This window comes from Aethina tumida, chromosome 5, assembly GCF_024364675.1.
Source record: "Aethina tumida isolate Nest 87 chromosome 5, icAetTumi1.1, whole genome shotgun sequence".
Classification (NCBI taxonomy): Eukaryota; Metazoa; Arthropoda; class Insecta; order Coleoptera; family Nitidulidae; genus Aethina; species Aethina tumida.
The window spans coordinates 18,750,990-18,765,735 of NC_065439.1; the positions used below are offsets into that span (position 1 = coordinate 18,750,990).

General features: G+C 27.5%; 1 protein-coding gene across 4 annotated transcripts in view; it reads left to right on the forward strand.

Moving 5' to 3' along the window:
* Positions 1-14,684, forward strand: part of LOC109597287 (dnaJ homolog subfamily B member 6) — a 28,917-nt gene extending 14,233 nt beyond the window's left edge. The window contains exons 1-7 of one of the 4 annotated variants that reach the window (XM_020012935.2): positions 5,940-6,080; positions 11,435-11,544; positions 11,627-11,736; positions 11,853-11,969; positions 12,909-13,088; positions 13,146-13,431; positions 13,488-14,684. In XM_020012935.2, coding sequence (XP_019868494.1) covers positions 11,480-11,544; positions 11,627-11,736; positions 11,853-11,969; positions 12,909-13,088; positions 13,146-13,431; positions 13,488-13,587 — 858 coding nt within the window. In that variant the 5' untranslated portion in view covers positions 5,940-6,080; positions 11,435-11,479 and the 3' untranslated portion in view covers positions 13,588-14,684. Of the gene's footprint in view, positions 1-5,939; positions 6,081-11,158; positions 11,316-11,434; positions 11,545-11,626; positions 11,737-11,852; positions 11,970-12,908; positions 13,089-13,145; positions 13,432-13,487 lie in introns of those variants that run through there. The other 3 variants (XM_020012934.2, XM_020012933.2, XM_020012936.2) reach the window with 3 other exon arrangements.
* The last annotated feature ends 62 nt before the right edge of the window (positions 14,685-14,746 follow it).

Genomic DNA, 14,746 nt, shown 5'->3' on the forward strand with positions numbered 1-14,746 from the left:
GTCACTAAACCATATTTCAAGGTTGTCGCTTAAGTTATGAGTAATTTTTGATGAGATTTCTCGTCTGCCGCGCTTTGATCACACCCACGGTACCACCGACAAATTGGTGCGGCTTCGGTGTTTTTTAATTTAGCCCGGACTGTTAGTTTGGAAAATAATCGATTACCAATTGTGACTTAATGTTTGTTTTGAGGGTTTTTTTTATAACCGATTTATCTAAAATTGATTAGCCCACGTGGTGTATTATTAACCCGCTGATCACCTTGGGCCAGACTGATCTGGGAATTCTTCCTGGTTCGGCATGTTTGGCTGTGTTTTGATTTTTCTTTGACCCAGACAACAAAGCGACGAGCCCAAGATTTTGATATCTTGGCAATTAACCAAATGTTCGTTCGTTGACATCAGCTGGAATCGAGAGGTTAATTAGCTGTAATAATTACGTACGAGACTAATTTAAACATTAACTCCAATAAGTGAGCATCAATTTCTGTTATTCAGTTAAAATTTCAGTCGTCCGGGTAAAATTTAGATTCTATTTATAAACACATTTATCAGTTTTATTAAGGTTCATATATTTTCACGATACATTTCGTCGGTTTATTTAACCAACACGTGGATGGTCGGCTAAAAATATCAGCTAACGTATATTAGAGGTTGAAATGTCGAAAAACCTTCCGTCACACTATTATGTGTTTTTAACAATACAGTTACTGTTGCAAGTTTATAAATTATTAATTGAGCGATGCGGGTTTGCTTAATCGTTCAGTTGAAGTCACACGCTCAGTGGGGAACTCGACACTCATTTAATTTTATTTATTATGTCTCAATTTTATGTACCGTTATGATTTAAATTTGGTAATTTATAGTTTGTTTAAACCACACACGAGTCCGTAAATATGTTGTACTGCTAATTATAAAAGGAAACCATGTGAAGTGGAATTTGCCAGTCACAAAAATGTTGGTTATGGAAATGAACTCAAATTCTTAATTCAAGATTATCTGGTTTCAATGTGTTATCTAAATATTATATGGAAGTGTTCTTTGGATGTATTATTGAACCTTGATGCAAGGATTAAGGAAATACATTTTGGTTGTGTGTACTCCAATATCAAATGTATCGGATTAAGGAAATGCTAATTATCTACTTTTAATCTATGTAAATTTTTATATATACACTTTATACAATGATTAAGGAAATAAACTAAGGTGTGCTGATTGGCTAATTTGCCAAATATTTTAATTGCATCACTAATTATAAAAACAAACGATGTTTCTAATATTTGCCAAAATAAAATGTATTGATTATGAATACTTAACTCGCGATTATCTTGTTTCATTATCTGAAAGTGTCCTTTTGATGTATTATCAGGCCTTCATACAAGCATTAAGCAAATAAATTAAGGCGTGTTGATTGGCCAATTTGCCAAAAATTTTAATTAATGTCTTTGCAAAGGCCAACTAATAACACGTTGAGCACACAATGAAAAGGTTATTGGTTGATAAACCTATAAAATGAATTACGCAGTCATCGTTCGGTAAAAGTTGGCCACTTCGTAATTGTGTAAGATTGTATTACATCTGCTAACAATATTCGACGTTGTTAAATTTGATGGATAAGTTCATAAATGTTTTTGCCAACGTCTAGTCCGTCCATTACGATATTAAATTTCGATCTTGGAACTGTTATCGATTCGACACTCCCAACTGTAATGAAACAGGCCGATTCCTTGACTCGGACATAAAAGAATGTAAAGTGCGAGTTAATTGCGTGAAAAAACGCCAATAATGCATAATAATAGTGTTAAAACTGAAAATCAGCAATGCCCACGTCGATCTCTAAATGAGTCATGATGATCTTATAGCAGTTTTAATAGAAGGAGTAGTTTTTGGAAACTTGACGTAGTTTACCTTACGTAGGTTAAACACAATGAATAATTCAGAAAAAATATCGATGTAACGGATACCTGATTGTAAATGTGTTTATTTTTATACCTCATTATGTTTGAAGATTTATACCGGTGTGATTCAGAAAAAATGTCTCGCCTTCACATAGAAATTTTCATGTTTTTAATAATTTATTATTTTTTTGGTTTTAGGTAAGAAACGCCAAAGCTACGTGTAAGTTCACATCACACCTGTTCTGTTGGCGGAAGTGTAAAGACTTGTTTGCTTTAGACAGTTTTAATTTGTTTAACACACGGAAAACGTCGGCTAATATTAGATTATCGACAATAATTATATATAATTGTCTTAATACTAACCTTGCTATTGGTGACCTTAATTTTAAAAAATCAAGGTTTGAGTTTTTGCACCAATTATGCAAAAGTTGTTGTGTAATGCACAATTTTAGATAATTTAGTTGTAAATAAAAATACTAGTTAATATACATCAGTGGACATAACTGTAGTAACTTATTAAAATATATTAAAAATACATTACAAGCTTGAATTAGATGGCTGTATCTATAACGTTTATCTAATCTAATCTATCTATATCTAATTTTATTCATTAAATAATACACATTTTTTATTGGTTGATGAACAATATTTAACTGTTTATTTTATTGTTTTCATTGCTTTCTGAATTTAAATAAATTATTTTATGATTATTAATAAATGTATCTCAATATGATAACTATCCCAAACGTAAATCCAAAATTGTTACTTAAAAATTAAGTTGCTATATTATGTCAAGCTCAATTTTGAAAAATATATGCAACATTTTATAGAATAAGAATATAATAAATAGTTCTTATAATAATGTAAATTAATATTATTATAACAAATATTAATATTTTAAAAAGTTGCTATAATAATGACCACTAATGTATATTTAATAATAAAACTAACAAAGCAATATTAGGCAAAATATAACGAAGAATTTCACAATTTTTTGCAACGGATGACTAATTGGAATTTCAAATAAACATACTACAACTCCTGGACAAAAGTTTGGAAACTCTTAAATTGAATTGTTTATTATTCGAATATAATACTAAAATAATATAAACATTAAATGATTTAAATAAAATTACTGTTCTATATCATGTATAAAGGATAAATAAAAATTCTTCTAGAAATTGTATTTACTTTTATATTTTGAAGTAAAATAGAATTTTATACGAAATTAAACTTTATTATTATTAATATTTTGTTGCAAAACCATCAGATTGTATGACTGCTGCACACCTTTTGTTCATGAATCATTTTTTTGTAAATTGTGGAGGTATTTTTTACCATTCCTAGGTTTTTCAAACTTTTATCTATGAGTGTATATTACATAGATAATTTTAATAATAACGAAAAGGAATTTTAAGACAAAATGTAATAAAAATTCAGAAAATCTTAGGTAATTAATGATGAATTGATTGCAATTGACATATACAATATAGAAAAAATAGAATAAAAAATTCACATATTTGGATAACGAATTATTGGAAATGGTTGTAAATAAAAATACTAGTTTATATTCATAATATTTAATGATAAGACTTAAGGAAGTATTAAGCAAAATACAATCGAAAAGGTAATAAAAGAGAAAATAAAATGTGATAGGTAGTAATAAAATATAAAATGAAGCTGGAATATTAGAAACTTGCTAAAAAATAAATTAACAACGATAAAATAAACATTAAATTGATGGGTTTCGTTTTTTTAAAAGGCACAAACATATAATTTGTTCCCATGTTTAATATTACACTATTAGTTTTTTTTTAATGGAAAACGATTAAACAAAATGTAATACCATATATATACAACAATAATTAAAAATTAAACTATGCCAACACCGAATACATTTCGATGTGTGATCATATTTTATAGAATGGAAAGTTGAAATTTACTTTAATCGCTCTTATAATAAATTTAAAGAAAATCGTGGAAAGTTTTTAATTATCAGGCCCATAAACAATAAATTACCAATTAAAGAAGTCGTTGGTATGTGGCACATCCTGCACGTTAAAGCCTTAATTTCCCCTTCAACATGACGGGCACCGAAAATGGTTGTGGAATTATTGATGCGTTATCGCTAAGCTTTACTTGTTTATAATTAATACTAAATAATAAACTATTGCAGCTATTTCACGTTACCTCCTAGCGTATGCTGAATCTCAAAATCCGCAGAGATCGTTTAGCTGAACGTAACACATATAAATAATGAGATCACTGAACAATTTTAGAATCGCGATCATATATTTTGATTATGTGAGATTGCAAAGTGGCGCCTTGTATTTATCTATAAATAATTGTTCACGAACTGAAATACCCCGCCGTGTTTGGATGACTCGATGCGATGAGAGCTTTATTTGGGAATGTTACTTAACTGTTAATTAATTTGTGTTAATATTTTTTTTAAGATTTGAGAACCTCTATCAAAAGCATATCCGCTTAAATTAAAGAGGTCTATCTTAAGGGCTACTAATCTAACATGATTTAATTACTTTAAATAATAAATGGGAATTACAAATTTTGACCAAATTAGTCAGCAGTGTGGTATGGTTTCATCAAATTCGGTAATAATTGATGTCAACTATTACAGGAAGTCAGTATAAATTATTGTCATATTTTAATCTTAAAATTGATGAAATATTTCTTCAAGATGTCAGTTTCTCTATAAAAATCATTTCCACTTAGATCAGAGATGTTTATCTATAATAAATATTTAATCACCATTTTTTATGTTCCTAAGGACTAATAATCTAAAATAATTCAAAATAACATATTACCAATCAAATTTTCTATAAATATTATGTGATAAGCATAAAATTTGCCAAAATTAAATTTTAATCAACAGTGTTGTATGGTTTAATAATATTTGCTATCAATTCTTACAGGAAGTCATTATAAATTATTGTCATATTTTGGTCTTAAAAATGACGAAATATTTCATCAAGATTTTAGTTCCTCTTTCCAAAATACATCCACTAAAATTAGAGGCGATTATATATAATAAATGTTGAATCACTAGTTCAGTTTATCTTCTCACTTGATCAAAGTAACTTATTACTAATTAAATTTCTGATAAATAATAAATGAGAATTACAAATTTTGCCAAAATTAATTCTTAGTCAGTAGAGTTGTATAGGTACGTCAAATTCGGAAATAATAATTGTTATTACAGGAAGTCAGTATAAATTATTGTCATATTTTTGGTCCTTAAATAGATGAAGTATTTCTTCAAGATCTCATTTCCTCTATCACAAGCACTTCCTCTTAGATTAGAAACGTTTGTCTAGAATAAATGTTTAATTTCCAATTTTAAGTTTTCTTCTTAAAATAACTTATTACTTATTTCCCCTAAATATTGGATGTATTATAATTTTTGCAGACTAAACCTTGAACAAAAATTATTGTTTGGTTTTCTCAAATTTAATAATAGTTGCTATCAGTTATTGTACGAGGTCAGTATATGTTATTGTCATATTTTTAGACACGAAATTAACGAAATATTAATATAACAGTTGATTGCAGCGTTTGTATCCCAAGGAAAATGTTCAATGTTAATGTAAACGTTCTGCTTGTGATTAATACAGTAAACATGAATTAAGCACAAATAACACATGGAAAAAAGTGATCTTGTTCTTGAACTGTGACACAGTTTTCAAGGAACCGAGTGCAAACAATAAAATTGAAGTAAGATTTGGGTAACTGTAAATAATTGTGACTAATACGTTTGAACCAATTAAGGTGATTTGGAGAAAAAATGTATTAGACTCTGATACCGTTAGAAACAAACAAACATTCGTTGCGGAACAATTGGGTCCTACTATTTTAACACTTTTTCTTCCTCATATTAACCAGAAAAATTGCACACGTCACAAACCAAATTAGTGTTGCCCAATTGAACGTCGCATCGTAGACAACGGTAAACCGCGATGACTAACGTGGAAAAATGTGTATCATTAGTAGATTACGGGACGGAACAACCTGTTCCGATCGGTCGGGCTTCAGTTGAAAAATGAATCGCGAAAGTGAAACTGCTCCACAACGATCTGTCGTGATTTAACGCCGGCGAGACGCACTCTTCGTTTCGTGTACCATAAATCAAGTTAATACAAGTAGTATTATATTGTGGCCGAAAGTGTAAGTGCTTAAAGCTCTAAGCGGAAAGGTGCGCTTTTATCAAACACGTGTTTTGTTTTTTTTTTTTTTGTTGTGTCAGGTTTGATCTGTTGAATGCAATCTAATGATTTATTTGATAAACGTATTATTCATGTTGTTGAGTGTTTCGAGAAACTCGCGTGTATCGTAACCGTTTATCAGAAAAATAACGTGGCGTTAAAATTAAAATGTAAATATTAAATGTTGTTTTAAGTTTTAATGGAAATTATTGGTGGTGAATCATTTTGTGAATCAAGTTGTAAATTAGTCAAATGAGGTGAATAAGTCAAGTGTTTTAATAATGATATTTCATTTTATAATGACATCTTTTGATATATATGTCATCTAGTAAGATGAAAAGTTCATACAAAACCACGTGGCCTCATAAAATATATTCAAAATTAAATTATATTATATTATAATTATATAAGTAATATATATTAATATTTTTAAAAATTGGTGAATTAGTGAAAAACCTAAAATATCAACGGACCTTTTTTATGTATTTTTTATAATAAAATTAGTAATTTTTCTCAATTTTTGGTATTAATATTATGCTTATTAATATGCATAATATTAATAAATTAAATGGTGAAAAACAAAAAAAAAATAATTAATTTTTAACGTAAAAAATACACTTAGTGTATAAATATTGGTTAAATAGTGAAAAAGTACAAAAATAAATAAACCTGATTTTTAATTTTATAATAAAAAATGTATTTTTAGATTAGATATTTAATGCCTATAACAATGTATTATCTATTTTTATTAATTGTAATATTTTTTAAAAATTGGTTAAATAGTGTAAAACAAAAAATAATGGACTTAATTTTTACTGCATTTAACGTAATTTGAGTCATTTTTATCAATTTTAATATTTTCAAAAATTGGTGAAATGATTCAAAACCAAAAAAAAAGATATTTTTATTATAACAAATTATACAAAAATTTGTTTACCTTATATCAATAATTTAAAAAATTGGTTGATGAAATAATGACAAATTTGAAAAATAAAGGATCCTTTTTCAATACATTTATTATAAAAAATGTAATTTTTGTCAATTTTTAATGTATTATACAAATAAATATTTTTAATAAATGATTAAATGGCGAAAAACAAGTGCATTTATTATAAAATAAATTACATTTAGTGCATAACAATAATTTATTTTTTTTATTAATTTTAAAAATAATTTAATAATAAAATAAATGGAACTGTTTTTTTGACGTATTTATTACAAAAAAAAGTTAATAGTTTATACTATAAATTTTGTATCAAGTTTTTGATAGTATTATACATAAATATTTTTAAAAATTGGTGATATAGGGAAAAACCTAAAAATAATTTGCTTTTTGGTACATTTATTATAAAAATTTATTTTTATCCTATTTTATAAATTTTAAAATTTTTAGAAATGGTGAAAACCAAAAAAATATTTGGCCGTTTATTATATAAAATATAATTTTTATTTTTGTTTTTTTATTAATTTTAATATTTTTAAAAATTGGTAAAATGATGAATAACTCCAAAAATAAATAAACCTAATTTTTGTGCATATATTATAAAAAATTACTTTTAGTTTATAATAACATTTTTTCTTCCTTTTTGTCAATTTTAATAATTTTGAAAATTGGTGAAAGGGCGAAAAGTCCTAAAAAATAAATCGACCATTTTTGATACTTTCAACGAAATATTCTATAAGAAAGTCTAAAATTTACGATAATTCCACATTATTATCAAAATTACATACAATTTTTTCTCTCATTTTAACCAGTTTACTGAAACAAATTATGTAAAAGAGAACAGATCCCATTAAGTTTATATTGTACATACATATATTTATTAAAATTTACTTTTGTGGAAAAAACCTGGACATGTCTTTTTATTTTACCAAATTGCAAAAACTAAATATCGAAATTTACATATTATTTTAACTAGAATTTATTGGTTTTATAACGATTCTGGAATTTTTTTTACAATTTGTGTGTGTAAAAAGTTTAAAATTTAAATTAAAAATCAGTATATTAAAAATAAATATTGAAACAAAAATATGTTTATATTTCACATTTGTACAACACAATATTAATAACAATTACCTGACACAGAACATAATACAACAAAATTGCTCATTGTTTTGTCGAGGCCTTTCCATTTATGTATTTCTTGGTCATAAGTCAAAACAAGACATTTATTTTTTATTCAATTTAAAAACAAACCAACCGAAACAACAGTAGATAAACTTTGTCCACTACATTAAATCCGATAATTTACAATTATTTCTATATTGATTTGATTAAAGAGTCAAAAGACTTTTAACATTCTATTAGAACAAAAGATCAGCAAGTTTTTCATCTTTGGTGACAAGTCAAATTTGAGATCCGCATTAAATTTACCTTGAATGTTAATTAATTAAACGGTTTGTCACGCCGGTCACATAAATTTTGTGTATTTGTTTAGCCTGTTCTTTGCCAAGAGACTCATTAGTAATCAGAAGGAAGTGTGATAGAAAAATGTCTGATATTTACATGTCCGACTCCCTAATTAGGTAACTGTTTTTGTGTTCTTTTGTCTACGATAATTGCAAGTTAAAAAAATAATAACGCATATCTCGCAGTTAATTGCAGTCGCATATAAAATGACTCACATCACTAATCGTAGCTTTTCGATTTATCATTGCAAAACTGGTTGCAAAACGGCCAACAAAAGACCAACGAACATATCCAGAACATAAAGCCCCCGATGTGATTCACACGTGAAGTATGCGCATGGAACCACATTTTAATGGCGCACTAATTATTGTTGCAATTTTGAAAAAATCGAAGGCCGTCGGAGAGAAAGTTATTTATAACGATAATAACCGCCCGTACGGCACTCAATCCGGTGTCTAATTGCACGTGTTACATAAGGAATTGCTCTATTAATAATTTATCGAAACCGCATTATGATCATTGTTTTGCGAAGTTTCTGGTGGCATAACGCACTCGTTCGTTACACTGACGCACGATCCACTTCACAAGGTAAACAATTGCATTTTTTTTTAAATAGGATTTCGATAAATGTTGTAATTTTCTATAATTAGAAATCAATGGGAAATGAAATTCTGTGGGAGTGACGTTTAGTTCAAAGAGGTTTGAGGTCGTTGGTAGCGACAATGAAGTATTTTTGAATTCGCTGATCAAATTAAATAAAAACTTAATAAGTGGTTCTGTTTTTGATGGATTTGTTATAAAAAAGTGTAGTTTATAAAAGCAATTTTTAATTATTTATTTATTTTGTTAGAGCTATACATTTATTTAACTAATTTATAGTGGAAAAATTAAAAGGGGTGTTTTATTTTAATTAAAAATTAAAATTTATTTTATAAAAGTAATTTTTGTCAATTTTTTATGTTAGTGTTATAAATATTTTCAAAAATTGAAATAGTGAAAAACCTGTGTGTTTATAAATGTTATTAAAATTTGGTTTGAAAAACTAAAAAATAATAATAATTGGTATTATAAAAAAATTACTTTTAATTTACATATGGCAATAATTTTTGGACTTTTTTTTGTCAATCTTAATATTTTTAAATATTGATGAAATAGTGAAAAACCTGAAAAATATATATTTAGTTGTTTTTATTAAAAATAGAATTTTAGTTTATAAAATTATTTTTTGTAAATTTTTGCTTATAATATTACAATACATATAAATATTTAAAAGTATAGTAAAACGTGAAAAACAAAAAAACTTTCGTTTAACATATTATTAGATGTATGTTTATAAATGTTATTAAAATTTGATTTGAAAAACTAAAAAAAATTAATAATAATAATTGGTACATTTATTATAAAAAAATTACTTTTAATTTACATACAATAATTTTTGGACTTTTTTTGTCAATTTTAATATATTTAAATATTGGTGAAATGGTGAAAAACCTATTACAATATATATATATATATATATATATATATATATATATATATATATATATATTTATATATATATATATATATATATATATATATATAATTATTAAAATTAAATTTGAAAAACTAAAAAATAATAATAATTGGTATTATAAAAAATTACTTTTATTTTGCGTATGGCAATAATTGTTGGACTTTTTTTTGTCCATTTCAATATTTTTAATTAAATATTGATGAAATAGTGGAAAACCTGAAGAATATATATATTTACTTGTTTTTATAAAAAATAGAATTTTAGTTTATAAAATTATTTTTTGTAAATTTTTGCTTTTAATATTAAAATACATATAAATAATTAAAAATATAGTAAAACGTGAAAACAAAAAAACTTTCGTCTAACGTTATATATTATATATTTTATATATAATATATTAAAATTAAATTTGAAAAACTAAAAAATAATAATAATTGGTATTATAAAAAATTACTTTTATTTTGCGTATGGCAATAATTGTTGGACTTTTTTTTGTCCATTTCAATATTTTTAATTAAATATTGATGAAATAGTGGAAAACCTGAAGAATATATATATTTACTTGTTTTTATAAAAAATAGAATTTTAGTTTATAAAATTATTTTTTGTAAATTTTTGCTTTTAATATTAAAATACATATAAATAATTAAAAATATAGTAAAACGTGAAAACAAAAAAATTTTCGTCTAACGTTATATATTATATATTTTAAATTAATTCTTGTCTTTTTGGTTATTTTTGCTAATTTTAATATTTTTAAAATTTTTATTAATTTTATATATTAATATTATACATGTACATATATATTTTTTAAATTGGTGAAACGGTGTAGACTTAAAAAATAAACATGTAGCAATAAATACATCAATTATTATAAATAGGATTATGCACATAAATATTTTTAATAATCGATTAAATGATGAAAACCAAAAAATGACCTATTTTTTGTCCACCTATTATAAAACAACATTGTTATTTTTATCAATTTTATTATTTTTGAATATTCAATTGTTATTATTAATTTAGGCGCCTTATCCACTTCACAAAGTAAACAATTGAATTTTTTAATGGGATTTCGATTAATGTAATTTTCTATAATTAGAAATCAATATGATCAAAAATTCTATGGAAGTGACATAAAATTCAAAAAATTGTCGTTGGTAGCGACCAATTTGTCAAATGAAATTAATTAGTCAAAGTAATCAAAGTTATTAAAACTGCTTGCCTGGTAAATTATGAATTCCCTCTGCTACAACTATGCATTAATCTTTGTGAGTCCTAGATTATCTTTATTGTGAGACTAAAGTGAATTATCTAAGATATTTTATCTTGATAAATTATTTACTTCGATGTTTGATTAATAATAATAATTTTTGGTTGTCATTTTCAGTAATTTTCCGTAAAACTGGGGCATAAGGATACAAGCGGCACCAAAATGGTGGACTACTACAGAGTCCTCGAGGTGCCAAAAGGTGCGACGACCGCTGAAATTAAAAAGGCGTAAGTACAACTCAATTGACCCTTCGTTGACATGTGTGTGCCTGACTGACAGCGTCTAATAACAACAACATCCGTGTTACAGTTACCGAAAGCTCGCCCTGAAATGGCATCCGGACAAGAACCCCGACAACATGGACGAGGCCACCAAAAAATTCAAAGAAATCTCAGAGGCCTACGAAGTCCTGTCTGATGGTAAGTAACGTAGACCCCTCCAAACTCCACCATTTATATACTTCCCCCCCAAAAAAGTCCTAATAAAACACACGCGTTGTGGTTGCATAATGGATTTGTTTTTTGCGCACGTACAGATTCGAAGCGAAAAATATACGACACAAGATCGACAAGAAGCACGTCGGCGAGGACCACCAGATCGTATAGGAGTTCGTATTTCGATAGCCACAACCCGTTCTCGTCACCCTATTTCGGTACATGCAAGCCCAAAGATCAATTTCTGTTTGTCGAGTGTGCTAACACGAATAACAAGCTCAAAATATTCGACTACATTATTTTATTTGTGATATTTTTTTTCTTGAAATCCGCGTTCTTCTATTCCGTTTTGCATCTAACCCACTAGATTTTTGCCCTCACACTAACCCCAATTATATTTATTTTATTTATTTTTTTTTACTATGTTTTTTTATGCTGTTTTTTTTTTCCTGAAGTGATTTTATTGGGATGCTTACTAACTGAGGTTACAATTTTTTGGCTGATTAACAAGTTTATACAACAAAACACATACATGAAAATACGTAACTGAAATCTAAAGTTTATCGTAATTAAATGTGTAATCGGTTTTAATTGAACATAATTATTGAAGTTAACACATTTATACACACAGAATTAATGTTTCCATTGAAATGTACAAATTACAGTAATTTCAATTACATGCCAATAAATAAGAAAGTAAGAATTGCTAATATTTTTTTTAATTTATTTCTTTTTTACTTACGTAACTGTTTATTTTGAGTTTTTCCGTAAAACCCATATATACAGTTACATAAAAATTAACATAATGTAATTTATTTGTTGATATTAAATAAATGTGTTGATTTCGCAAATATTGTAACTAGTCGGTCTCGCACATTTTTGTACCACATTTCACATCCTGTTTACAAGCGAATTTATAAGCGACATTTCCTAGAACAAATTATTACATCAGTGCAAAGAACATATCTACATCTCAATTACAATACATACTTACCAGATACTTCGTTACCATAACAGATAAGCCCAATTAAATAAGTTTGTCAACATTATTAAACCGTCAGTTTTAATGAACGCCAGTCTGGCAATTTTAATAATCTTATCGTGCCGCTCATTATCCTTCAGCAATTCTCTGAACCTCTTGTAATTCTCTGTTGCAGACAAAAAGAGACGTATGTACGACCAGTATGGAAAAGACGGCCTGATAAACGGAGGCAGAAGCGGCAGAACCAGGCTAGATGACGATTTCGACTACAACAGTTTCGGCTTCTTCACCTTCAGAGACCCGGAGGACGTCTTCAGGGAATTCTTCGGCGGATGCGTTTTCGATCTCCTCAACGGTAAACCCGACTGATTTGTGTTTCAACTAATTCGTACATCGTGTTGTTTGGTTTTAGACATGCACACAGGTAGACACCAGTCGTCCCACTCGCGACGTTCCAACCGTCATTCACACCCGCAAAACGTAGCCCTCAGCAACACGTCGCTGTTCAGTCCGTTCGGTTTCACAATGGGCGGCAGTCTGGTGGACAACTTCTTCGGTGGAGGACTCGCCGGCAACGGGGGCTTCACCTCGTTCAGCTCGTCCACGTTCAGCAATGCGGGTGGCCCGGTGTCCGGTAACGTTAAGAGAACGTCCACTTCTACAAGGTTCGTGAATGGAAAGAAGATCACCACCAAGAAGTAAGTGTGATTTAATGCTTGTGTTTAATGGTTATTGACGTTTTTAATTGTTTCAGAGTATTTGAGAATGGAAAAGAAACGGTGATGTCCTACGAGAACGACGTACTAAAATCGAAGACTGTCAATGGGGTTCCTCAGAGTTTAACGTACAGTTAAGCCGACTGTTAAGCAAAATTACCTTTGCCATCCCATACTTATAGCATATATTTGTCACAGTGATTATTGTAGTATGAAATCCTTGATTTAACAATAAATGTGATTTTGATGTTACATACAAGACAGTTATTAAAATTTGGCCAGTTGCCAAACATTGTCAAGACTACTGCAACAATTGTAATTAATCTTAATTTGATTGTTTATAAGATAATATATTTAATTCTGTTTTCAGAATTTGCATTAGTATCTTTTTAATAAGAATAATAATAATAATATATCACACACTACCAGTTTTATATTGTTATTATTAACAGTTCACTAATTTTAAGTCATGTTAGGTTAGTTATTTTTTTAAAATTATTAACATTCAAGCTCACAAAATGTGCTCAGAAATATCTAAACTTGTTTAGTTCTTGAATATATATTTTTTAAACGCCTGTCATGGGATTGAACTGTTGATCAACTGAAATGGCTGATTTTGTAAAAATTGGGTTAAAATGTCTTAATTTTATCAAAATTGTATATTTTTCTAATCACGACCATTTTAGGAAAGAAATTATTCTGTTAATTTGAACTCTTCAACAGCAAATACTTCTTAAGTTGTTTTATCTTAATTTATTAAAGTTTGCTGTTGGAAGGTTTCGGAAAATTTGTTTTTTTTTGTTGCAAGACTGCTAATATTTTACAAACAAGCTTGTTCTAATGCTTAAGTGAAAGCAACTCTAGAACTAATGTAAAAAGCTGACTAAGTTTAATTTTTAAATCCTTTAATAGTTTTTTAAGTTTTTTGTCTTGTGGATTATTTGTTTGTCAGAAAGCAAACAACTGATCTATGTTTAATTTCACTTTGCACTACCATTTACCTCCACGAAATTTGTAAAGTCGTCGAAATGTTTGCGTGATACGAAAATGTAGATATTATTTTTTATATCTCTGGGCTTTTTTGACGGCTTACAAACTTTAAGGACATGAGAGATCGGCTATAGTCAATCGTAAATTATATTTGCACACAAGGTGTATATGTTTTAGCTTAAACTGTGTGCTTAAGTGTATAATTACATGTTCTGAATGAAATAAATATTTATCAATTAGAGGAATTATTACTTTTATTAAATAACCTGCCCACTTCCAACATCCTATAATCCTTAAAAATTTGTCA